The sequence below is a fragment of the Hippopotamus amphibius genome, chromosome 2, assembly GCF_030028045.1.
Source record: "Hippopotamus amphibius kiboko isolate mHipAmp2 chromosome 2, mHipAmp2.hap2, whole genome shotgun sequence".
NCBI classification, from domain to species: domain Eukaryota; kingdom Metazoa; phylum Chordata; class Mammalia; order Artiodactyla; family Hippopotamidae; genus Hippopotamus; species Hippopotamus amphibius.
Window position 1 is genome coordinate 174,539,683 of NC_080187.1, and position 24,659 is coordinate 174,564,341.

Here is a 24,659-nt window from a genome sequence, read left to right on the forward strand (position 1 = left end):
AGACGTGCGTCGCTCTCTGCTGATTGGAAGGAGCGCCCTTGCGAGTCAGGCCCGGGAAGGCCGAGCGGACTGAAAGGCTAGCTATCGCCCCCTGGAGCTTGGTGGGATAATGGCATATAGGAGTGTTAGAGGCGTCCCTGGAGGTGGTATCTGGGTGTTACCGTCGCTCCGACAGAAAGGGGATTCCGAGGGAGAGCAATAGAGACGTGATCTGGGCTAGAGGGGCCGGAGGTTGATTGATAAAGTGGCTAGAGAGGCCGGAGGTAAGTGGCTGTAGAAGTCGGGCGGACCCGGAATCCAGAGGAAACGGGACCATGACTTATGCTTATCTCTTCAAGTACATCATCATCGGGGACACAGGTAACCCGCGGGCGACAGCCCTCAAGCCGGGGCGGGGATCCGAAGCACCCAAATCGGGTCGTGGGGGCGGGGCTCATTCAGTGGGCTGGGCGATTAAGTGAAGCGGGGGCGGGGCGGGCGGCCGGGGGCGGGGCTCGGGGCTCCCCTTCCCCAGTCCGAGGCGCCCCGACACTGGAGTGTTCCTGGGCGCCGTAACTCTTAGAACGCGCGTCCTCTTCTTTCAGGTGTAGGGAAGTCATGTCTCCTCCTGCAGTTTACAGACAAGCGGTTCCAGCCTGTCCACGACCTCACAATAGGTATGTGCATATACCTGTCCTAGAATAGGTTATGAAATCTGACTAGCTAAAGGGGAAAGTTAGCAGCCTTTAGTGTTGGAAGGAAAAAGTTACCTCTCGCTGTTCCTGAACTAGTCTAAAGTTATGTTAAGTGAAGAGTGACTAATCAAATGCTGATAAATAGGGAGTAGTGTAATGGTCAGTAAGTAATTGAAAAATAACTTTAGATATAGAGATGACCACGAGGTATAGATTGGTTGCCGTGGGGTTTTTTTTTCCAAATGCAACTTGTATGTTTATGGAAAATCCCATGAAAACACAACTACTTACTCAAAAACTCACCTTGCTTTGCGGTAAATTAGTACAATCCTCACTTGTGTTTTTCAAAGTAATCACTACTATATAGATTTTGTGTGTGTGTGTTGGAGAGAAGGAAGCAAGTTGAAGAGCCATCCCAGGCTTAGAATTAAAAAGTACATGAAACTTATAACTTTTGTTTTAAAGAAAGAGTATGATAGAGTTTCAAAGACACACTTGGTGATCCTGGAGAGTATGAACATCTTCCACACATTTGTGATAAGGCATGGCCTGCTAGGGATTTAACAGCCCCTTCCCCATAATCCTCATAACTCCAGCCCAAATGGAGAATATGTAGGTAAAACTAGCCTTCTTGCCATGCAGATGCAGTTTCAGAATAAAATCCCTAATTGCCACTTCCAAGTCCCACCTTATGGAAGTCTGAAGCGACTACTTATACCAAAGGACTTACTCAGAGCCAAATACCTAATGAAGTTAGAAAAGGGTTTAGAGGATAGTATCAACAGGAAAATATTTTTGCAGATGAATATTAAGTGAACAACCACACTGTGCTAGGTGCTAGTGATACAGTGCTTAACAAGGCAAACATATTGTGCCTGCATTGAAAGCTCCAATGTAGGAGGTGGGGCTGGGGGCAGATAATGACAAGGAAATTCCTATTGCAAAAGGGAGAAGAGGCTGCCACCTCTATCAGGAAAGGCTGAAAATGGAAGAATGCGCCAGAGTTGGCCAGGCAGAGGGGTTGTAGAGATGAGGGAAAAGTGATCAGGGCAAGAAGGAATAACATGTGCAGGAATGACAGAAATCAGGCTACATTTGGAAAACTGAAAGTAGTTTAATATGGCTGGAGCATGGAATTTAAAGTGGAGAGTGGGATGAAATAAGGCTAGAGAATATACTAGGGATGAAGTTTTGAAACACTTGAAGGTCAGGAGCAAATAACAAGTTTCAAAGCAGAGGAATGAAGTGATCAAGTTTTCCCCAGAGTCCAATATAGGTTTTGTTTCTTTCTGAATTCAGTCTTCTGTACCAAGATAAACAAGGAAATTAGATAGAAAATATGTGCAAAATATGAGGGTTTCTGCATAACTAGAGGAAGTTGCATAAACAGGGACAGAAGTTTTATTTTTTAATTCTTTCCCATTGAAATTCCATTCCTCTTGTCCAAAAAGAAAACAAAATTAATGAATTTTTTTCCAGTAACTATCACTATTTTTGATGAAGCAGTCTAGAGTAGTAAGAAACAATTTTTTTAATCTATCTTATTGGCTGTAGAACTTTAGAGTTGAGATCCTGGATATATTATGCCTGGGGCCACTGAATAGCAGAAGCTAGATTAGTGCTCTTTCTTACTTGCAAATCAGAATTCCTGGAGTAAAGTACTGTCTAAAAATAGAAAATAGGGGACTTTCCTGGTGGCACAGTGGTTAAGAATCCGCCTGCCGATGCAGGGGACACGGGTTTGAGCCCTGGTCCGGGAAGATCCTGCCACAGAGCAACTAACCCCATGCACCATAACTACTGAGCCTGCGCTCCAGAGCCTGCAAGCCACAACTGTTGAGCCTGAGTGCCACAGCTACTGAAGCCCATGCACCTAAAACCTATGCTCCAAAACAAGAGAAGCCACTGCAATGAGAAGCCTCGCACCGCAACGAAGAGAGTGGTCCCCGTTCTCCACAACTAGAGAAAGCCTGCGCACAGCAATGAAGACCCAATACAGCCAATAAAAAATAAATAAAAAATAAATTTATTAAAAAAAAGAAAATAGGACAAATTATTTGACTTATCAAGTATTTTTAATGGAAGTGATCTTTGATTTTTAAGTTTTGTTCTGACACTAATTTGAAAAAAGTTGAATGCCAGGTGAACCGAAACCTTTATTCAGACTATCTGTTTCCAAACTCCTAGGAGGAAGGCTGTTTTCCGATGAACTCTGGGAATTATTGGAGATTTAAAATGATTCATTCTTGAGAATGTATTTTTTAGATAGATGCTTTTCTAAAACAAAAATTCTAGAATTACAAAAAAGAAATTGTTTCATATAGAGGACTAGAGACTGACTTTTAGAAAATACTAGGAATTATTTTCAAAATTTTTGGAAGTTTTTAAAAAGTTACAAAATTAAGGTTTCCCTGGTTACACAGTAGTTAAGAATCTGCCTGCCAATGCAGGGGACATGGGTTCGAGCCCTGGGCCAGGAAGATCCCACGTGCCGCAGAGCAACTAAGCCCGTGTGCCGCAATAACTGAGCCTGCACTCTAGAACCTGCCAGCCACAACTACTGAGGCCCTCACGCGTAGAGCCCGTGCTCTGCAACAAGAAAAGACACTGCAATAAGAAGCCTGCACACTGCGATGAAGAGTAGCCTCCGCTCTCTACAACTAGAGAAAGCCTGCTTGCAGCAACGAAGATCCAAGGCAGCCAATAAATATAAGTAAATTAATTAATTAATTAAATTAAAAAACAAAAAACATGCTTTGAAAAAAAAGTTACAAAATTAAAGATTACCTAATAAAATTTAAGCATTAAATAATAATGCTAAAAATGTATTCACATTTTCTGTTTGATTTGTTAGTTTTATCCCCATGTCTGCTTTTTGGTTATATTCCCGAGGTCGTTATCACCTAGAACAGTTTTTAATTCTAGAAGATAAATAAAACTTCAGGGAGCACAAAATTAATTGGAGCAGATAGGTAGCCACAATGGGCTTAGTGGCACTAAGTGCAGACAGAGGGTGAGTCTTTAGCACATTTAGGGAAAGCATGAACCTCTTGTTCATCATGGCTGTTGTTCATGAGAATCTCATTCTTTTTCTCGGTTTTCACTGACAGGTGTGGAGTTTGGGGCCCGTATGGTCAACATTGATGGAAAACAAATCAAACTGCAAATCTGGGATACGGTGAGAGAAAACAAAAATACTTTAGTCCCAAATATAACAGTGAAGGCTGATGCAAGGGCAAAGGGCTATAACAATGGGGCTAATGGTGGAGGTCAGAGTAGGAGAAGAGTGAAATCAAAGAGATAGGGAAGCTTTCACTTCCATCTGTTATACTTACAAATTCTGAATGCCATATCTTTTTGTTTTAAATTACCTATGTAATATATGAGGTTGCTCTAGTAAAAATATTGATTAAATAATCCCAAATTCGAGAATTCCCTGGTGGTCCAGTGGTTAGGACTTTGCACTTTCACTGCAAGGACCCAGGTCGGAGAACCAAGATCCCACAGACCACATGGCACGGCCAAAAAAACCAAAAATAAATCCCAAATTCATTTGTATTTTACTTTGGAGTGCATTTTGATTCTTAGGAAATGAGTCTATCTGACTTGGTAGGAATGGATACTTTATATATTTTGAAACTGTATATAATCTGATGCTTCCATTTGGGGGAAATTAGAAAGCTGTTATTTCTTTTTATTTCCATCTTAATTCTTTTCTGCTTCAGGTTTTTTGTGTTTTGTTTTTTTTTTTTTTTTACTGGGGATGGACAAAGATATCTCAGACTGATGGAGACCAACGCAAATTGAACTGCTGCTCACTCTTTCTAGCTTATTGGCTCACAAACTTTGGTTCAGGAACTGGATTGAGATTAAGAAGTAAAGTGATTTGATTTTAAAGAGCATTTCTGATGGCCCACTGGAAGTATTTTCATCGGCTAAAATTAAATGCTGCCATATGATTCAACCATCACACAGGCCTCCCTTAGACTTTCCCGTTTAGTTCCTAGAGGGCCACAAGGAAGGAGCGGGCTTTCAGCCGTAGCAGAAGAGGAGAAAAAGTAAAGTAAAAGCAAAACAGGAATCAAATAATTTAAGATGTAAAACCATTAGGGGATAAGTAAAAGTTAAGTGAGCTCTTGGAGGGAAAAAGTATATTTTAAATCTTGAAGTATTGTTAATATTACCAACAAAGTTCTTTAGAATTCTTTTTGGATTTTGGTGTTCTAATAGGTATGCAACTCATTAAAACGTTTGTAAGATTTTTTTAAAATTTTATTTATTTATTCTATTTTTTATTTATTGGCTGCATTGGGTCTTCATTGCTGCATGAGGGCTTTATGTGGTTGCAGCGAGCAGGGGCTACTCTTTTTTTTTTTTTCTTTTTTTTTTCTTTTATTTTTTTTATTATTTTTTTATTATTTTTTTGGGGGTACACCAAGTTCAATCATCTGTTTTTATACACATATCCCCGTATTCCCTCCCTCCCTCGACTCCCCCCCCCTCGAGTCCCCCCCACCCTCCCCACCCCAGTCCTCTAAGGCATCTTCCATCCTCGAGTTGGACTCCCTTTGTTATACAACAACTTCCCACTGACTATCTATTTAACAGTTGGTACTATATATACGTCTGTGCTACTCTCTCGCTTCGTCTCAGCTTCCCCTTCACCCCCCGCCCCCTCCCATACCTCGAGTTCTCCAGTCCATTCTCTGTATCTGCGTCCTTGTTCTTGTCACTGAGTTCATCAGTACCATTTTTAGATTCCGTATATGTGAGTTAGCATACAATATTTGTCCTTCTCTTTCTGACTTACTTCACTCTGTATGACAGATTGTAGTTCTATCCACCTCATTATGTATAGCTCCATCTCATCCCTTTTTATAGCTGAGTAATATTCCATTGTATATATATGCCACATCTTCTTTATCGGGGCTACTCTTCATTGCAGTGCACAGGCTTCTTACTGCGGTGTCTTCTCTTGTTGCGGAGCATGGGCTCTAGGCTCGAGGGCTTCAGTAGTTGTGGTGCGTGGGCTCAATAGTTATGGCTCGAGGGCTGTAGAGCTCAGGCTGAGTAGTTTTGGCACACAGGCTTAGTTGCTCCTCAACATGTGGGAGCTTCCTGGCCTGGGGCTCGAACTCGTGTCGCCTGCATTGGCAGGCAGATTCTTAACCACTGTGCCACCAGGGAAGGCCTGTATATTTTTTATAGTAAGAGATTCTTGTATTGTTGCAAAAGTAACCTTAGAATTAGTGTACTGGAATGCTTTTCTCACCTTCCTTCAAACCTGGGTTTAGATTATATGACATAATGTCTGAAAAAACAAACTTTTGTGCTATAAAGTACTAAGCTCCTAAGTTTAAATTATGGTTCCAGCATTTATAGGGTTTATAACTTTTGGCCAGTTACTGAACTGGGCTTTGAGCTTAATTTTTCCCATTTGTGACATTATTAGTATCATCACTGTTATTGTTATTATACTATGAAAAAACTACTTATTTTCCTGTGTCTACCTCTTAGTTTTCCTGTCTTTAAATTATGAACAATAGTCTTCCTTCCTAACCTTTATATAGGGATATGAGGATAAACAATTTCAAGAATGTGAGAACTTTTCCAATAGGATAGATTCAGCGCCTGAGTACTAGGGTATTCATATTTAGATCATTTTGCTTCCTTTAATGAAAAACCCCCCAAAACCAAAAACCTCTTCCATCAAGAAAGCAAAAGTATCCACTATATGGGGGCATTAATAAATTGCTCAGTTATAAATAAAACTTAATATTTTTGCCCCAATCAGAAATGAGATTAGAGTATAAAACCATTGGATTTTTTTACGGAAAACTCTGTTCCGGGCCCTGGGCTTTTCCCCTATTTGTTCTTCCCGTTTGCCATGACAAGATCCTGGCAAGGGACATCTTGGTAGTCCTGCCTTTATTAATGGAACACTGAAAGTCAATCAGCTTATACCCAGTTTAAGTGCTTTGTGTCTAATTTGCTACATTGATCCATCAAAATGAAACTTCCATTAGGCAGGGCATCGGCATTCTTAGATAATTTTCCTTTTTACAGATAAAGGAATAGAAACAGAAAATAAAGGTTAATGTGATATGTTCAGCATCGTATGGGATTGAAAATACTCTGAGTTTCTAGTTCTATTTCTAGTTCCCTCCTAGGGGATATTGGGAAATGTACGGGAATGTCTTTGATTGTCACACTGTGGGGTACTACTAGCATTGTGACAGGAAGCCAGGGATGCTAAACATTCAGCAATTTGATGAACAGTCTCACAGGAAGAATTGACCCACCCAAAATATCAATTGCACTCCCACTGAAAAATATTGCTTTTGCACTTGGACTTCTCCCTGGGCAGTTAGGTTTCCTTTTCCCTAATTCTCTTTTCTTAATGGAAGTTCTTTTGTAAAATTAACTCCTTTGTATTAGAGTAGCATGTGATCAAGTAATTTCTCTGGAAATAACTTGGTTTTGTTGGGATTTTTTATTGTTGTCATGTTGATGGAAAAGGCTGGGCAAGAATCCTTCCGTTCTATCACCCGTTCCTACTACAGGGGAGCAGCCGGAGCACTGCTGGTGTATGACATTACAAGGTGAGTCAGATCTGGTGGGTGAGAGGGAGATTCTTTCCTCTGTTCTCAAAATCTTTTTCTTTTTTATCTAATGAATCTAGTTAGAATGCTAAAGAGGAATGGCCTCTCTAATATTTTTCTTTGCACATATGACTTTCCCCCTTTTCCCATGCATTTGGAATTGGTTTGGCATTTTGAAATAGGCCTCTGACCCACTTTCTAAACTTTTCTGCTGTAGGCGTGAAACCTTCAACCACCTGACTTCATGGCTAGAGGATGCCCGGCAGCACTCTAGCTCCAACATGGTTATCATGCTGATTGGGAATAAGAGGTAAAATTTTGTTTCTATAAATAATAAGTACCAGGAGTCATCGAGCTACTCTATGGACATTGAATCATTTGGGCCCCAAACTTTTTTAGCTTAGGTACATTTCGTGTCTCAGTTAAAAACAAAAGATTATTATGGTAAAATATACATAACATAAAATTTAACATTTTAACCACCTTTAGCATACAGTTTTGTGGCATTAAATGTATTTACATTGTTCTGCAATCATCACCACCCTTCATCTCCAGAACTTTTTCATCTTCCCTGACTGAAACTCTGTTCCCATGGACACTAACTCCACATTCCCCATCCCACCAGCCCCTAGCAGTGACCATTCTACTTTCTGTCTCTATGAAGCTGACTACTCTTGGCACCACATGTAAGTGGAATCATACAATATTTGTCCTTTTATTACTGGCTTATTTCCTTTAGCATAACGTCCTCAAGGTTTAACCGTATTGTAGCATGTGTCAGAATTTCCTTCCCTTTTAAGGCTGGATAGTAATCTATTGTATGTATTCACCACATTTTGTTTATTCATCCGTTGATGTACACTTGAGTTGCTTCTACCTTTTGGCTATTGTGAATAATGCTGCTCGTCAACATGGGTGAACAGATATCTGTTTGGGTCCCTGCTTTCAATTCTTTAGGGTATATACCCAGAAGTGGAATTGCTGGATCTTATGGAAACTCTATGTTTAATTTTTTGAGGTACCACTGTACTGTTTTTCATAGTGGCTGCACCATTTAACATTACTACCAGCAATGCACAAGGGTTCCAGTTTCTCCACATCCTCACCAACACTTGTTATTCTCAATAAATTTTGTAAGGCACCCATAGACCAAAAGATACACTTAATAGTTTTGTTATTAAACAGTTAGGTCTAAACAACATAAGTATTTTTGTTATAACAACTAACTGTTTGAAAAATGAAAAACATAAAAAGAATTTTTTATTTCGTTCTTTTTTAAAAAATTAATTAATTTATTTATTGGCTGCATTGGGTCTTCGTTGCTGTGCGTGGGCTTTCTCTAGTTGTGGAGAGCAGGGGCTACTCGTCGTTGTGGTGCATGGGCTTCTCAGTGCAGTGGTTTCTCTTGTGGAACACGGGCTGTAGGTGCATGGGCTTCAGTAATTGCGGCACATGGGCTCATTAGTTGTGGTTCTCGGGCTCTAGAGCACAGGCTTAGTAGTTGTGGTGCACGGGCTTAGTTGCTCCACGGCATATGGGATCTTCCCGGCTCAGGGATGGAACCCATGTCTCCTGCATTGGCAGGTGGATTCCTAACCACTGTGCCACCAGGGAAGCCCCTTATTTCATTCTTAAATAGCCATAATTACTTGCTAATGACAGCACAGCTTCTCAAACCTTGGAATCAATATTGCACACTGCCACTCTCCTTTCTGTTCCAGATTAATTTTTGTGCAGTGTTTGCTTTTTGTCACAGCAACTGCCAAAAACTCCGCTTTACAAAGATGTGCAAATGTTGAATGGAATCTCTTATGATCTGATGTTGACACTGCCAATTATATTAAGCTCGTAATTTATGTGGTGTTCTGATGTTAAATGTTACTGTGTTTCCCTTGAATATTTAAAGTAACCTGTGGCACCCTGTGAGTTTGTAAGAGTGCCTAAGGTGCACCATTTGAGAACTGTGGCCACAGACTAATTGTGCTCATTTACTGGTTCAACCAATTGATGGAAAACCTGCATGTCCTAGACATTGTGCCAGACCCTGAGTGTGCAAGGTGAAAACAAAATCCTGCCCCTGTTCCCATGGAGCTTACAGTCAATGGGGACATAGATATTAAATACAAAATGATCTGTATGATTACAAATCATGATAAATGCAGTGAAGGGGGGGACTAAAAAAGGGCACTATAAAGAAGAGTACCAGGGTACTTATTTTTGATATAGAGTTATAATTTAAGCTGGAATATGAAGGATGGGCAAGAGTTGAGTGGGCAAAGATTTTTTAAAAGGGTATCAATGGGGTAACAGACTGTGTAAAAGCCTTAAACTGGGAAAAAGCTCAATAAAATTATAATGTTGAAAGAAACCTGGTGTGGTTGGACTAAACTGAAGGGGAATGGTGCAAGATGAGGTTGGAAAAGAAGGCAGGGGCCAGATCTCATGGCATTTACTGACCTGAGTGAGGAGTTTGGATTTTATTTTGAACACAGTAGGAAGCATTTAAGAGTTTTAAGCAGAGAAGTAGCTTGATTGGATTTTAAAAGATCACCCTGGAGGGGAGCTCAGCTGCAGCAGTCCAAGCGAGGGTGGTGGGTTGGACTAGGTTGATGACACTGGAGAGAGAGAGAAAAGGATGATTTTAAGGTACATTTTGGGGACTTTCCTGGTGGAACAGTGGTTAAGAATCCACCTACCAATGCAGGGGACACAGGTTCGATCCCTGGGCCGGGAAGATCCCACATGCCATGGAGCAACTAAGCCTGTGCTCTAGAGCCCACAAGCCACAACTACTGAAGCCCACGTGCCTAGAGCCCGTGCTGCACAACAAGAGAAGCCACCACAATGAGAAGCCTGTGCATGGAAAGAAAGAGTAGCCCCCACTTGCCACAACTAGAGAAAGCCCGTGTGCAGCAGTGAAGACCCAGTGCAGCCAAAAATAAGTACATAAATAAATACATAAATAAATAAATCTTTAAGGTACATTTTGGAAGTACCTGTCTTTGGGGTGGATTGGGTGTTTGGAATGAAGGAGGAAAAGGTGTTAATAATGTCTTGGTTTGGGGCTTGGGCCGTTTATGGAGATGTGGAAGCTTGGGACAGAATCAGGTTGCGAGGAAAGGATCATGTTCCATTCTGATGTACGTCTGAGGTGCCTACACATCAGCGTGGAAATGAAGAACAGACAAATGGACGGACTGATCTGGAGCTTAGAGGCGTGTCTGGGCTAGAAGTACAAATTCGGGACTGTTGCCATTTAGGGTTAGTTCTTCCCTGGTCTTCACACAGCTGATGAATAATAAATATACATTTTGCAGGTTTATTGTTCTCTAATGGTTTTACTCCTTGTTTTTTTTTTTTTTTCATGGTGAGAAACTGGAATCCTCCCAAATGAAAATTCCCAGTTTGAAAAATGAAAATCAGACAGTTCATCATTACCTTATTCTGCAGTGTTTTATCCTGTCTTTCATAAAGTCTTTGCATGCCACTTTATCCTTTCTCAGTCCTTGGCTCTGTCTTCATATCCTCAGTATCACCTAATTTTATCTATATCATTTTCTCTGAATCCTTCATTTCCCTGGTGGCAGGCTGCTATTTATTATACACATTAATAATGAGACTAGTGAGAGTTAAGACAACTGTGTTCTCCTTATTCCTGGCTCTCTCTCTTCTTGTGGATTGATTCCAGTAAAGAGGAAGACACTTATCACTATGAGATTTGACATCTATGACTTTCCTACTTTCCAATAACTGGAATTTCCCTTTCTTCTTTCCTTTGCTTTAACTGGATCTCATTCAAAAAAGAAGCATAGAGCCTAGACCTTGAGTAACTATGGGGCTTGGCTAACCTTTCATAAACCTTTTTCTCTGTAATAAGAGTAAGGTATTATCCTCAACAGTGCAGCAGCTGTCAAGAATCTGATCTGAAGAATATTTTCCAAGAGACTACAGAAATCAGTAACCCTATACAAGGAACATCATGCAGTATCTACATTCTTAATGGATTAACTGGCAGTTGAAACAGCTATGGGATTCTTTTAGAACAAGAGTTTCTTCTTTCACTTGGATCCTTTTTTAATTTTCTCCCCAATTAATCTCTTGCAGTGACTTAGAGTCCCGTAGGGACGTGAAGAGAGAAGAGGGAGAGGCCTTTGCTCGGGAACATGGACTTATATTCATGGAAACTTCAGCCAAAACAGCCTGCAATGTTGAAGAGGTACTAAAAAGTAGGGAAAGCTCTTCAGAGATTATTTGTCCTTTTATTCAGAATTCTCTTCCCCTGTAAGACATGGGTAAGAAAGGGATGTCTTATGGTCATAGTGACTGTATGTCTCCCTTTAAGGAAATTGTTCCATTTCATTTTCCTTGATTCCTAAGGCTTTACTTTTATATTGGGTAACGTTAATTGGTAAGTGTGGATTGACACTACTGTTATTTGTAAATCATTTTAGTTGGAGGAACTAATGGGTTCTACTTTAGTCATTCCTAAGCCTGATATTGACTGTATCTTTAGTAACTAACTGAGAAGAGAGCACGTTTGTTTTATTTGCAGAGGGTGCCAACCTAGGAACCCTAGGTACATCTTGTGTCAGTACCAAAATACCATAGAATCCTTTTTTCTTTTTGAAACTATTCTCATTGGCTTTTACAGGGCCTCTGGGGGACCTTCTGTATTTTTACTCCATTCTTCTAATGGTTCCTAATTCACCTTAAATCTAAATAGAAATAATATTTGTATTCTCTTTTCTTAATTTTTCTACCTAAACTTGAGCCTAATACTATGATTTATGTCTCCTTTAGGCCTTCATTAACACAGCCAAAGAAATATATAGGAAGATCCAGCAGGGTTTATTTGATGTCCACAATGAGGTGAGATAGGATTGGGGGTGCTGACAATTAACTCTGCTTTGTCTTAAACAGGACAGGAAGCTCCCTAGAATGTAAGCACTGCCTGTCTAACCTGATACTGTTTGAAGCTATGCCAATTCATACTTGATTTTTTTTTAATGTAGGTACACAGAAACCTGTCATCTTTTTCTATTTTTTCTCAAGTCTGAGACAGAATGATTAAAGAGATTATTAATTGGTGAGATTCATTAATACATTATGGGAGATTTTCTTCCCAACCTCAGTTTTTATCTTATGGGAGATTTTCTTCCCAACTTCAGTTTATACATTATGGCAGATTTTCTTCCCAATCTTAGTTTTTTACTGTTCCAGAGCATGGGGGAGGTGTGGTTGTTAATTGCTCAGCACGGCCATTTCTATAAAGCAAATTTGGGGGCAAAACAAAAAAAAGAATTATATGCTCATATGCTGCCACTTCTCTTTTACCTCCTCCTACTCTTACCTAATTACATCCTGATTCTGCGCATAGCTATGAAACTTAAGTACAACAGTCAGTTTAAAAATGGGCACAAAAGCCACTTCTAGGGATCTATAATACCACAGCTGATCATCTCATGTTCACAGTCACAGATTATTGTTCCACAGCAGTCTGGCTAGGGCTCATGGTTACCTGCCAAGGCCATATCTGCTTCTAGAAAATGTGATTAATGATTTCTCCTTCTATGCATCTCCTTTCTCCTACTTACTTTTGCACTGAGGTGGGAACGATTGCCTGTTTTCTTTACAGGCAAATGGCATCAAGATTGGCCCCCAGCAGTGTATTTCAACATCAGTGGGACCCAGTGCCTCCCAGCGGAGCTCTCGTGACATGGGGTCTGACTCTGGCTGCTGCTGAACATCTGGCCTGGACTCTTTTTACCTTCCTGGAACAGCTTCAGATCAATAGGCTTAAAGAAAGAGGTCTTACTTGCTTTGGCTGAGAAAAGCCTCTTTTCAAGGTGTGATGTTTTGCCTTTCCACTTAAAGACTGGGGGAGAATTTGGGCCCTTATTGACCTGTCCTTCTTCAGGGACGTGAGCATTCCCTATAGATTAGGGCTCTTCTCATCCTCCTATTTTAATTTCTAAAATTTTAGGAACAAAGCTGATTGTCATGGTAGTTCCAAAATAAATTCTTTTATAAGCATACATAATCTACTCCTCACCAAGAATTAGTAACAAAGGTCTAGGACATTCTGCTTGAGCACTTAAGATTACTGGGATCTGGCTGACCTTTGGACCATGGATCCTCAGTCTAGGAATTTCATTGAGTTTTTTCACTTGCCACTTCATAAGAATTGCGGCAGAAGGCAGTTCCTTCTACTTGAACTGCTCAAAGATGCTGAATACTTCTCCACCATCCCACTGCTAGTTTCTCTGTCTCAGAGTAACTACAAAACTTTTGAGAGCAGTGACGTTGCCCCTGGACCAGTAGCCACTTACTGTCATTACTTAGAGAAAACATCATTCCCTGTTTGCTTTGTTTTAGGGACCAGACCTAACATTGGTAAGTCGGTGTCTTTCACCGGATAGACTCCTACTCTTTCATCACACTCATTTCTTAAGGAGACCTGTTTAGACTTTCTACTCTAATCAAGCTAATCTGCTTACTGGACATATTTGCTTCCACTCCTATGCCTTTGCACATGCCCTACTCTCCACTAACTTACAAAGTCCACATTTTTTTCCTTCAGAAAGCCTTCTTTGACTAACATAGGGATTTCTGAACAATTATTGACATAGTACCTTTTAGCTTTCATATGTTTATTCATATTTATATTTATTTGTATTTGCTACTTTGTAAATATGTTTTATAGTAGCTTTGTGTGTGGAACCTGTCTCCCCATATAGGTTGTAAGCTCCTTGAGAGTAGGAACCATGTTATCTTTTTACTTTTGTAAACCACTTCCGCAACCATTCCTTCACAGTGCCTAGTGCTACTCATGTGATCACTGAATTTAACTGACATACTTAAAGACTTGGAACAGGTTTATTTTAGGCTGCAGAGGAAACAAAAGGCCTTAGAGTCATCTCTTTGTAATTCTATCTCACTCTCTTCCATCTGCTTACCCTGTATTCTATATTGCTCTCCCCCACCTCCTCTCTCTCTCTTCCTTGGCTCTTCACCTCCATTCCATGCGGCATACACTAAGGCTGCCTGCTTCTAAGCAGTCAAATGGGTGGATACTTCTCCAGCCATTCCCCTTTTCAAGAGCATATAATACTATCCTGGTCAAGTTTGCCTTTGCTTCACTCATCATGCAGCCGTCTGGGTCAGTTGCTATATCATTTTGCCTTGATGTCCCATTCTCTTCCACAGCACTGAGGTCTCGTGAATTTCTTTTGTTGTTGTTGTTGTTGATGAATTATTTCATTATTAAATATATGCATGTATCCAAGCTGCTGACATTTCATGTGTCATTTCTGATTGTATCCCAAACATAGATACTCTCCTTCTAGGAACTGTATCAAAGGTATTGGAAGAAGCCTCCTTGAGATACATTCATTTTATGCTGGATTCTGCCCCCAGGAGTAGTAGTATTAGTTAACACTGCACCACAGGAAGTTGGAAGGCATTTAGAGTATTGCTTTGATTATCATTTGGTTTGGTTTTGGTTTTGAGAAACCCTACCTCATTCCCAAAAGAATTGAAGCTGTTGAATTTGGCCTACCCCCTCACACCAGGGACAAAACTAAATATAACTTCATAGTTTCTGTACAGGAGTTTTCCTTTACCAACCAGAAAAGCTTTAGTGATTGGGATGAATCAGAGCATTGATCAGAGAGAGCATGCTGCCTAGAGCTGCTGCTTTCAGAGTCATTAAAGGATACCATTTTGATATTTTGGAGTATATCTTTTTGATCCAAATCCCACATCCAATTATTTTATCCAACCCACTCATAACCTTCTATACTCAGGTATTTTACCAATTTTAAGGGAAGCATGAGAAACAGAAGTATCTGGGCAAATTCATGACCTGTGTTGATCACTGCTGATGTTCTGAATGAAATGGTCATGAAGAATTATAGAAAGTGGATCTCCCACCCCCACATGAAGAATAGTAGTTATAAGATAATATGGGTGTTGGTTGGTTTTTGAAGGCCAGGACCATTGGAAATCATACTATTTATAACAGTCTAAATCATTACTATTTATGGAACATTGCAGACAGCAGGCACACCCATTCTCCTTTCTGTAATGCCTATGAACGGGTTCTTTTGATAGTATATTTCTTTTGTACCAAATAAGCAGAAGGATAATAGGTTCTCATTCTAGAAACTGTTAAGATCACATCTGTATATACATTTATAGACACACTGTTCTGGTAAGTTCTAATACTAACATCAAATTTAATCTGGCCAACAGGTTTTGTTCAACATACAGAAAAATATATTTGGCCAAGTCTTAATCACTCCTGCAATAAAATATTGACTTATGTGACTCTTTAAGGTCTCTGAGCTCCTACCAGGTGTGGCCATGCAAATGTTACTCCTTGAGAAATTCCTTTAATGATATGGAAAGACTCCCTTCACTCAAGAATTAAAAAACAAACTTCTTGTAGCAAGTTGTAATAGCAGTAGAGATTTAAACTACAAAACACAGAAAACTCTTTCTCACTGAGGGCTAAAGAATTTCACCTACAATAAAATTATTTCCTTAACAACTTAAACGCATTTATTAGAACTAAGGCAGTCTCCTAATGTCCCTCCTCCTTGCATATAATTTGACCTCTAAGACTTACATTGTTTGCTGTCTCTGTATTCACAGGCAGTTTGGGCGTATTGATGAACTGAGGCCTTTTTAAAAAAAAAAAAAAAAGCTGAAATTCTTCCCTGAATCCTGTTCGTTTCCAACTGACTAGCAGTACTCTGTACCGTCAAAGTCAGAACACTGGAAGACTTGCAAGTCAAGCATAAGGGTTAGAAACATCTAGAATAGATGTATAACCTATGCTGATCTATGCTAATATCCTGAGGAGTGAGGTGTCGCTAAAGGATTATCCCAGCAACTCGGAAAATCTACTCATTCCAAGAATTCGTTTTTGCTTCTTTGATTTGGTTAAGATCGCTTCACTCATATGAAAGGAGGGTGGGGGTTGCCTCCAGGCACTTTCATCATTATTCCAGATTTTCTCCCTATCGTGACTGGGGGATACTCAGATTATATAAAGGAGAGTACGTTGGGGCTAGACCTAAGCAATCCGACAGAACGCCTAAGACTTCAGATTCCTTTAGCACTCTTTCCTCCTCCCGGCCCTAAAGGCACCAGCCCGATCCAAGATGGCTTCCCAGATACAGGTAACTAAATGTTGTTTTCGTTTAGAGCGCCCCCAACGGCGGGGGTCAAGAAAACATGCCGAGAGATCTGAAAGCCCATGAACTGAGAGCCGTCAGAGAGAAGCTACCGCCAAATTTTATTTTCAATCAGGCATATTTGTGGTTGCCTCAGCTGTCTAGGACCTCCCACCCTCAAGAGACTTCCTGGATGGCACTCACACGACCCTGCTAGAAGAGGCGGGGCGTCGGCCCTGCCATTGGTGGGTGGGAGCGTAGGTGGGCGGAGCAAAGGAGAATGGACTACTAGCAAGCTAGATTGAGGCGAGAGCAGGCCATGCTCCGCCGGAAGGTGCCTTGTTCTCCGAAAGGGTGAGTTGAAACGCTGGCTGGAAAGGAAGCACCAGGACTTGTTCAGGTAGGCTGTCCGCTCACGCCCGCCGCTCAGTGCTGGTCCAAGAATCTCTGCAGAAGCTGAGGCTCCTAGAATTGGTTTCCACAACTCATTCTCCTCCTCGCTCCCCCGCCCTCTGCCCGTCCCCCAGTTGTAAGGGATCAGGTGCTGGGTGATGCTCTGGACTGAACCATTCTCCTTTGTGAGAGGCCGGGGGAGAGGGCGGCTGCCGGACCGCGGGGCCCGTGCCGGGCGGAGCTGCGAACGGGGCTGACCCAGCCTCTGTGGAGTTTTTAGGGTTTGTCATTGCAGTACTGGGCATCGTGTAGATTTGAGGCAGTCCCTTGTTCTCTTTGCCCCTTCAGAGGAGGGAAAACTCCCCGGCTCCGTTTGGTTACTCCATACTTTGGACTCAGAAGTGGGAGGTTAGGGGTTTTTCTTTTCTTCTTCCTTTTTTTTTTTTTTTTTTAATTGCTTTTTTCGTTTGTTTTTGTTTTCTTGTGGGTTTTTTTTTTTTTTTTTTTTTTTGGTCTTTTGCATTTTAGCAATAAAGGTTGGTAGGAGAGCACGGGGTCAGCGTGTGCAGATTGTTTTACATTCTTAGTTGTAATTTCTTTGGATCTTTGGGAGAGCCTAGCCGGCTTTTGGACAGTGTTTAGAGATGGTGGGAAGAGAGGAGCTCAGGCCTTGCATCTCCATTGACAGGTCTGCAGAGCTCACTGGTTTTCTGTTGCATTATATAAAGTCTTCAGTGGCAGAAGACCCCTCCTTCTACCTCGGAGCGAATGCAATTTCTTTATTTACCTGTCTCTAGTGTCGCAGGAAATTTCCCTGCCATTGCAGCAGCTGTGCAAATGCAGCAGCTCCTACCTTTTAAGGGTCAGCCCTAAATGATTGTCTTCAAGGAAGAGGTTGAATAGTGGTGTGTAAATGTTCAGTGGGCCAATCTCTTTTCAATAACTGATCACAGTAAGCCAGAAGTCGAAGACTTAGAACTTGATGTGTTTTTCTTTTAAAGAATAGATATAGTGGAACGCCCCAAACACCAGAGGAACTGCATTATCTGTCTACTGCGTCCTCCCATCACACTAGCATCCCCAGATTATTTACTCTTCATGTTGTTCTGAACCTGTCAGTTCAGTGGGGGATTCTCTAACTGGTTATCCTTAGCATCAGGTGAGGTCCTATCTGGTGTGTGGTACTTTAGGTACTAGAAGGTGAGTTTGTGATTTGCATAATGTTCTCTCTTAGTTCATTAGATAATGTCTTCTGCTTAGGAAACTTCTTTTGTATTAATGAACAAATAGGTTTCAGGACAAACTGTGGTCAGCCTCTTAGGGCCAGAACATGGGAAACTTCTCATTCCAAGTATTTTGGATTACCCCACCCCTTAAAACAAAAGAAGAGTTATGATAAGGAAAACAGTGTTTTTCGTTTAAGAAGTCACGTCTCAAGAGTGGTATGCCAGTGGGTCTGCAAGGCAAGATGAAGGACGTTGGCCAAAGAGAGGGTAGGTGTGTGTGTAAAGACAGGCTTGGGGGAAGGTTTAAAACTGCAGTAGTAAAGGAGGAATGGGTTTGGAATAAGGGATTTGATGGAGCAGTGTGTGGGTACTTGCACAGTTGTCACCTTTCCCATGTTTGATCTATCCTGTGCAGCTGGCCTTTTGAGTATGTCAGTTCCCAAATTGACAAAATCCATTTAGACGTGGATAGAAAATGATGGAAATAGAAATCTGCTGAGCTGGTTGTGAATCACCAGGAAGCACACATCTTGTATTTCCCGGGACAGCCTTCTCTGCAGCACCTGCTGGGTGATAGGGTGGAAGAATCTTGGCATTGTGGTAACCACCACCACCACAGAGTTTTGCTTGTAACGGGGAAAATTTGCCACTTTATTTGAAGGGTCGAGTTTCTGATAGGTCAGGTAGGATGGTGAAGGGGCTTAGTCTCCAAAAGAAACCACTGTACACATCTCCTTTGAAAAGGGTGAGGTTTTTCTGGGCAGAACTACCACTTAAGGTTAATTTGTGGGTGCCAAGCACTGTGCTTACTTACTGAAACAATGAGATTTGATATTCTCATCTGTGGAAGGACAGTAACATCTTCACAGCGTTCAGGCTAAATGCTTTGAAGATATTGTTTGTCCACAGTGCTGCAAGGGTTAAGCTATCTTCTGAGCTTAGGTTTAGCCTACTACCTGAAGGGTAAACAGAATACAAATATTTTTCTGCACCCTCCACCTGCACCCCTAGAAGTCACTCCACTTTTGGAGTTGCATCAGGTCTTTGCTCGACCTGCCCTTGTACTACTGTAACCAACTTAGTATTTACTATTTTACTTTTAGCATTCAATCCATTGATAGACTATCACTTCATATCTTACTGAGTTTAACTTTTTATATCTCCTCTTTAATTAATTATTCTTTTTCCCACAAAATTCGTGATATTCCTTTCATCTTTGTGTTACAATTTTGTTCACTTTGCCTTTTGGTGATTTTTTAAAATTAATTAATTAATTTGGTTGCGCCAGATCTTAGTTGTGGCATGCGAACTCTTAGTTGTGGCATGCATGTGGAATCTAGTTCCCTGACCAGGAATTGAACCCCCGCACGGTGCAGTGGGAGCCCGGAGTCTTAACCACGGTGCCGCCAGGGAAGTCCCGCCTTTTGTTTTAATTCACTTACATTGTCTTACATTTAATTCACTTACATTACATCACATTGTCCCTTTTTGCATCTATCTTGAGGCCATTTAAGAATGCAGAGATCCTGATTTTCAAGATATGGTTCCTTTGGTGCTTAGTATCCAAGTAGCAGTTGTATTTCTGGTGTTTTTTGTTTTTTTGGACCACACCAAGTGGCATGTGGGATCTTAGTTCCCCGACCAGGGATTGAACCCGTGCCCCCTGTAGTGAAAGTCTTACCCACTGGACATCCAGGGAAATCCCAACAGTTGTATTTCTATGTAACAAAGCTATTGTGTGAACCATTTACTATTGCCTAAAAGTTTTTTTAAGCATTTATTACATTCTGAATTTTATCCTGGATAACCTTAACTTCTGTTTTGTTTTGTGTGTGCACTTGTGTGAAGTAGTAATTTGGCTCTTTTTTTTGCCTTTTCTAACTAATTCATATTGCCTTTAAGATTTTCATTGTCTCTATATTGCAAAATAAGTCCACCTCTTTGTACTTACTGGATGTTTTAAATTTAAACTACAGAGCATGTTAGTCTCTGAGATTTCTCATTAAACTGTACGGTAGGTAACATTTCTTTTACCCTTTTATCACCCATCACTTTCTGCGTTTTTTTGTTTGTTTCTTGTTACATCCATCACTTTCTGTCCTTCACTAGACTCTTGGCTGTTGAATGTCACATGAAGCAAAATGGTCAACTTTAAAATATTTTAATTCTTGTCTTAAGATCACAGCAGGAGACTTTTAAAAACAAAGCACTTAATTTCTACCCACAAAGGTATGTTACATGATAATAAAAAACCTAGCAGGCATAAACAGAAAGACTAGCATAGATAATTTCTTTGCATTCACCTTCAGCAGGGATAAATCCAGGAATGTATTCCAAGCAATGGAGTAGTGTGGGAAGCCTAGACAACGTTCTAGCCTCTTCCTAATCAGAGTTTCCAAGTGTATTCTCACTAATTTGTTTGAAAAGAGTTCCAAGAACATATTCAAATAAAAGTACAAAAAAATTTCAAAATCAAACCAAAGATTTTAAACGTTGCTCTTTTGTATAATTGTTAAGAAAAGATTGGCTTTGTCACTGAAAAAATGAAACATTCCTGATTTTATTCCCTCAATACATTTCCAAAGAAATTTATTGTGTATGGCTTCTTTTTGTTTGGTATTTTCAGACTTTATTTCATTTTAAAAAGGTAATTAAATGGCATACTACTGAAATTACTAGATAATAATAGAACTGTGCTTCTTTGCTCCACTGTATGTCAGCACCGTAAATCTGATAGTTCTAATCCTTTTGGTAATGTCCCAATATTCCAGTAATTAGTTACTCTGTAATAACAACACCTTTTTGCTTTGTTTTCTAGTTCTCCTAAAACTATGTCAGTAACTCTCTGAGAAAGGATATGTATTAACTGAATTCTTAATTTCACCTGAGAGGAAGGATATTCAAGACCTGTAAAGGCTTTGGGGTTTCTCACATTGTATCTCATGGTCATTATAGAAACCTTTGGAATATCCTGCCTCCTTTTTTTTCTTCCACTTTATACTTTAGGAATACACTGTATCTTTAGGAATTATTCCTTTGGGACATGGGTATTGGGAAGTATACAGTCCCATTAGTGATATGGGAATTTCTCTTTGGTTCTAGAAGAAACCAGGGCTTTTGGTAGTTTGGCTGTCTGCTTAGAACCAAATCACAATAGAGTTTTGTAGTAGAACGTGAAAATCGTATTTCACATATTCTGTGATTTTCGTGTTCTATTACAGATATCAGATGTATATCAGATACACATCTATCTGAGTAAACTGAACAACTGGGAAGATTTTTCAGGAGTTCTGAATAGGGGCTGCCAAGTTGCAGGAACACTGAACTTTCACTTAGTTTTTAGTGCTTCATTGCTTCCACTCAGGACCGAGTCATTCATTGTTTATTTACACATTAATTCTTCTATAAAGTATAGTGCTTTTGCCTGGTTTTCAGGTATGCCTCCTGCTGGGGGGACCTTTTCCATGAGGTCTTAAATACATGTGGGTAGTGGTTACTTTCATTCACTGCTCTCCTGAAAGTCATGGGAATCAGAAGTTGAGGCACCTGAGTGTGGGCATGTGCACTCCCAAGGGACAGCCTAGTCAGTTGGAGAACCGTAAGTTCCCACAGGCAGGCTGTAAAGTAAATGGAGTACTCGGATAGACACTGGCATCATTCCTACAAACACAAAAAATGATTAATTGAATTACCTGTGTGTTGCCCTAGCCACCCGTGCTGGTTGAAGTCTGTTCTGCGGTTTTGAGGTTAAAGGGTTATACTGCTTTCTCAGCACAGTAGTACTAGTCCTTTTATCCTGCCCAGCAGTCCTGCTATTCTAATTGTGAAACTTTTGCATCTATTTTAGTATCCCACCATTATTCTGCTTAGCAGATCAGCTCAGCCAAACCTCTAAGGAGTAATTTTGCTTTGAGAGAAACCTTTAGTGGTACTCTTTTAAATTATTGGACAGGGAATAATAAACTTTTTATTTGCCTACTTGTGCCAAACATTGTACATTATCTTTTCATCTTCAGAGAAACCCTGAAAATATATGTAATGTTACTTTCATTTTACAGAAGAGAAAAAATAAGACTTAGTGATGTTAGATAACTTAACCATGAGTAGGACTCCGGTCTGTCGGACTTCAAAGCCTCATTCATTACTGCCTCCCCCCCATTTAGAAATCCAGTGCTGACCCCTGTAGAACTGTCTTTGACTACATTAGACAAGTAGGCATTCCATAGTCTGTTAATGCTGTGCCTTTAGCAGTTGTAGAACCTTGAGAATGTAAAATTTCTTTTTGTCTTTGTATTTCTGTCTGTTAAAAGGATAAAAAAAGAATAATAGTTTCTTTTTTTTAACTTAGTTATTTTGAAGATAAGATTACGTGAAATACTTTAAGCTCTGCATAGGAAAATTACTTGGTTAGTATTGCAAATAACTCCATTTTTTAGCCAAGGCAAGTCAGACTAGCCCACAGAATTTTCATCAGTCCCATGTTGCTGGCTAATTTTTTGTGCCTAGAGGCACAAGTGTGATAATAACAGTGTTTCTCCTCCCCTGCCACAGACACTTTTTTAGCATAAATGTTGCAAAGAAAACAATCCCTCATAAATTGAGTAGGAGTTCCCTAGTGGCCTAGTGGTTAGGATTCTGGGCTTTCACTGCCTCAGCCCAGGTTCAGTCCCTGGTCGGGGAACATTGCGCAAGCTGTGCAGCAGGGCCAGAAAAAGAAAGAAAATTAAATAAATATTTCTATTTTTCTGTTAGGCTGAAAAAATATATGTGCACGTGGCCCAATTGAAGTAGGGCATGCAAGGGTGTGGTGGAAAGGCATAAAGAGGACCAGGACTCTGTTACCTAAATTATGTATGTTATGGGGGGAGGGCAAAATGGGCAAAGGGGATCAACTGTATGGCAGTGAATGGAAAGTAACTTTTTGGTGGTGAGCACACTGTATTGTATACAAAGTAGAAAAATAATGTTATACACATGAAACTTAGATAGTGTTACAAACCAATGTTTCCTCAGTTTAAAAAATATATGTATATATCATTTACACTGAATGTCCAAAAAAGTAGTGTCATACATGGTGACTATATTGATCTAGTTAGAGATTCCTCATCTAGAACTTAGAATATTATTTTCATAATATTCTTGGTGAACATGTGCCAGTGAAGAGAAACTTCTCCAGAGCCAGTCTAACTTGACCTCAGGGCAGTGATCCTTAAAGATTAGGCTCTTATTTTCTATCTTCAGACTTAGACCAAAACTCTAGGGTTTTACTAGAAAAAAATCTACAATGAGGCTGACTTAAGAATGAATCCATGCCCTATTTTTGAGTGGGTATGGTTTCATCCATTCACTTCTTGTCACAGCTTTAAATTGGCCACCACTGAGGCTTTATGGCCCCAAGCCTAAAGGAGATAACTAAAATTTCTTTGCTTTTTAAAAAATAACTAATTAATTAATGAATTTGGCTGCATTGAGTCTTCATTGCTGCACGCACGCAGGCTTTCTTTAGTTTCGGCAAACGGGGGCTACTCTTCGTTGTGGCGTCCAGACTTCTCATTGCAATGGCTTTTCTTGTGGAGCACTGGCTCTAGGCGCGTGGACTCAGTAGTTGTGGCTTGTGGGCTCTAGAGCGCAGGCTCAGTAGTTGTGGCGCACGGGCTTAGTTGCTGCACAGCATATGGGATCTTCCTGGACCAGGGATGGAACCCATGTCCCCTGCATATTGGCAGGCGGATTCTTAACCACTGCACCACCAGGGAGGTCTGTCTCTGCTTTCAATAGTGGTTAGCACACTATAAAAAATTGTCTTTTATATATATTGGATGTAGTCTCTTTTGCTGTATGTGAAATCTGTGTCTGCTACTGGTCCTAAAAAACGAAGATGTTTATGATTTTGTGATGCCTCTCCTGAATGTTTCTGGTAGGAAATGTGCCACTGCCTGTTTACTCTCTCAGCAGTCTGAGAGAAGCCCTTGGTTTTGGTCAGATACCTCCGCATTACCCCTCCACAGCCCCACTCCCACACACCTTTGGCTGGAAGTTGAAAATGCATTCCTTCAACAAAAGTACACTGAGTGCCCATTACCACCTGTTAAGCACAGGAAATATGCTAATGTCATACACAAGCCTTGCCCTTGTGCAGCTTGCATTCTAATATGGGGGTGAGGGAGGATAGATATCAAACAATTAATTATATAATCAGTTATTTGGTCTACCAAAAAAGAGAAATTATGGGTGTAACAAGAGAATTTATGGTAGAGGCATATAACTTACACTATAGTGTAGTTGGGTGGTTAGGAATGACTTCAGAAGCCACACTGTGGGGACTTCCCTGGTGGTGCGGTGGTTAAGAATCTGCCTGCCAGTGCAGGGGACATGGGTCGATCCCTGGGCCAGGAAGATCCCACATGCCTTGGAGCAAGCCCATGTGCCACAACTACTGAGCCTGCGCTCTAGGGCCCGCATGCTGCAGCTACTGAGCCCATGTGCTGCAACTACTGAAGCTGGTGCACCTAGAGCCCATGCTCCACAATGAGAAGCCACCACAGTGAGAAGCCCACACACCGCAACAGAGTAGTCCTTGCTTGA

At 40.6% G+C, this 24,659-nt stretch overlaps 2 protein-coding genes across 5 annotated transcripts in view; both read left to right on the top strand.

Annotated features, from left to right (window-relative positions):
- The first annotated feature begins 4 nt into the window (after positions 1–4).
- Positions 5–14,570, top strand: RAB2B (RAB2B, member RAS oncogene family). The gene is made up of 8 exons (XM_057724968.1): positions 5–360; positions 585–656; positions 3,785–3,852; positions 7,194–7,276; positions 7,494–7,586; positions 11,381–11,492; positions 12,077–12,145; positions 12,912–14,570. The coding sequence occupies exons 1-8, from the start codon at positions 315–317 to the stop codon at positions 13,017–13,019; spliced, it is 651 nt and encodes a 216-aa protein (XP_057580951.1). The 5' UTR covers positions 5–314; the 3' UTR covers positions 13,020–14,570.
- Positions 14,571–16,750: 2,180 nt separating this feature from the next.
- The window catches only part of CHD8 (chromodomain helicase DNA binding protein 8), a 55,854-nt gene continuing 47,945 nt past the window's right edge, over positions 16,751–24,659 (top strand). For 3 of the 4 annotated variants that reach the window (XM_057721263.1, XM_057721267.1, XM_057721266.1), the window contains exon 1: positions 16,751–16,855. The gene's annotated coding sequence lies outside the window, so the exon portion shown is untranslated. The remainder of the gene's footprint in view (positions 16,856–24,659) is intronic. The other variant, XM_057721269.1, reaches the window with a different exon arrangement.

What these genes read in the sequence shown, in the direction of transcription:
- RAB2B (XM_057724968.1), top strand. Translation starts at nt 315, where the DNA reads ATGACTTATGCTTATCTCTTCAAGTACATCATCATCGGGGACACAG. An exon ending in CAGCCTGCAATGTTGAAGAG is followed by an intron (nt 11,493 to 12,076) that starts GTACTAAAAAGT and finishes TGTCTCCTTTAG; the next exon opens with GCCTTCATTAACACAGCCAA. An exon ending in TATTTGATGTCCACAATGAG is followed by an intron (nt 12,146 to 12,911) that starts GTGAGATAGGAT and finishes TTTTCTTTACAG; the next exon opens with GCAAATGGCATCAAGATTGG.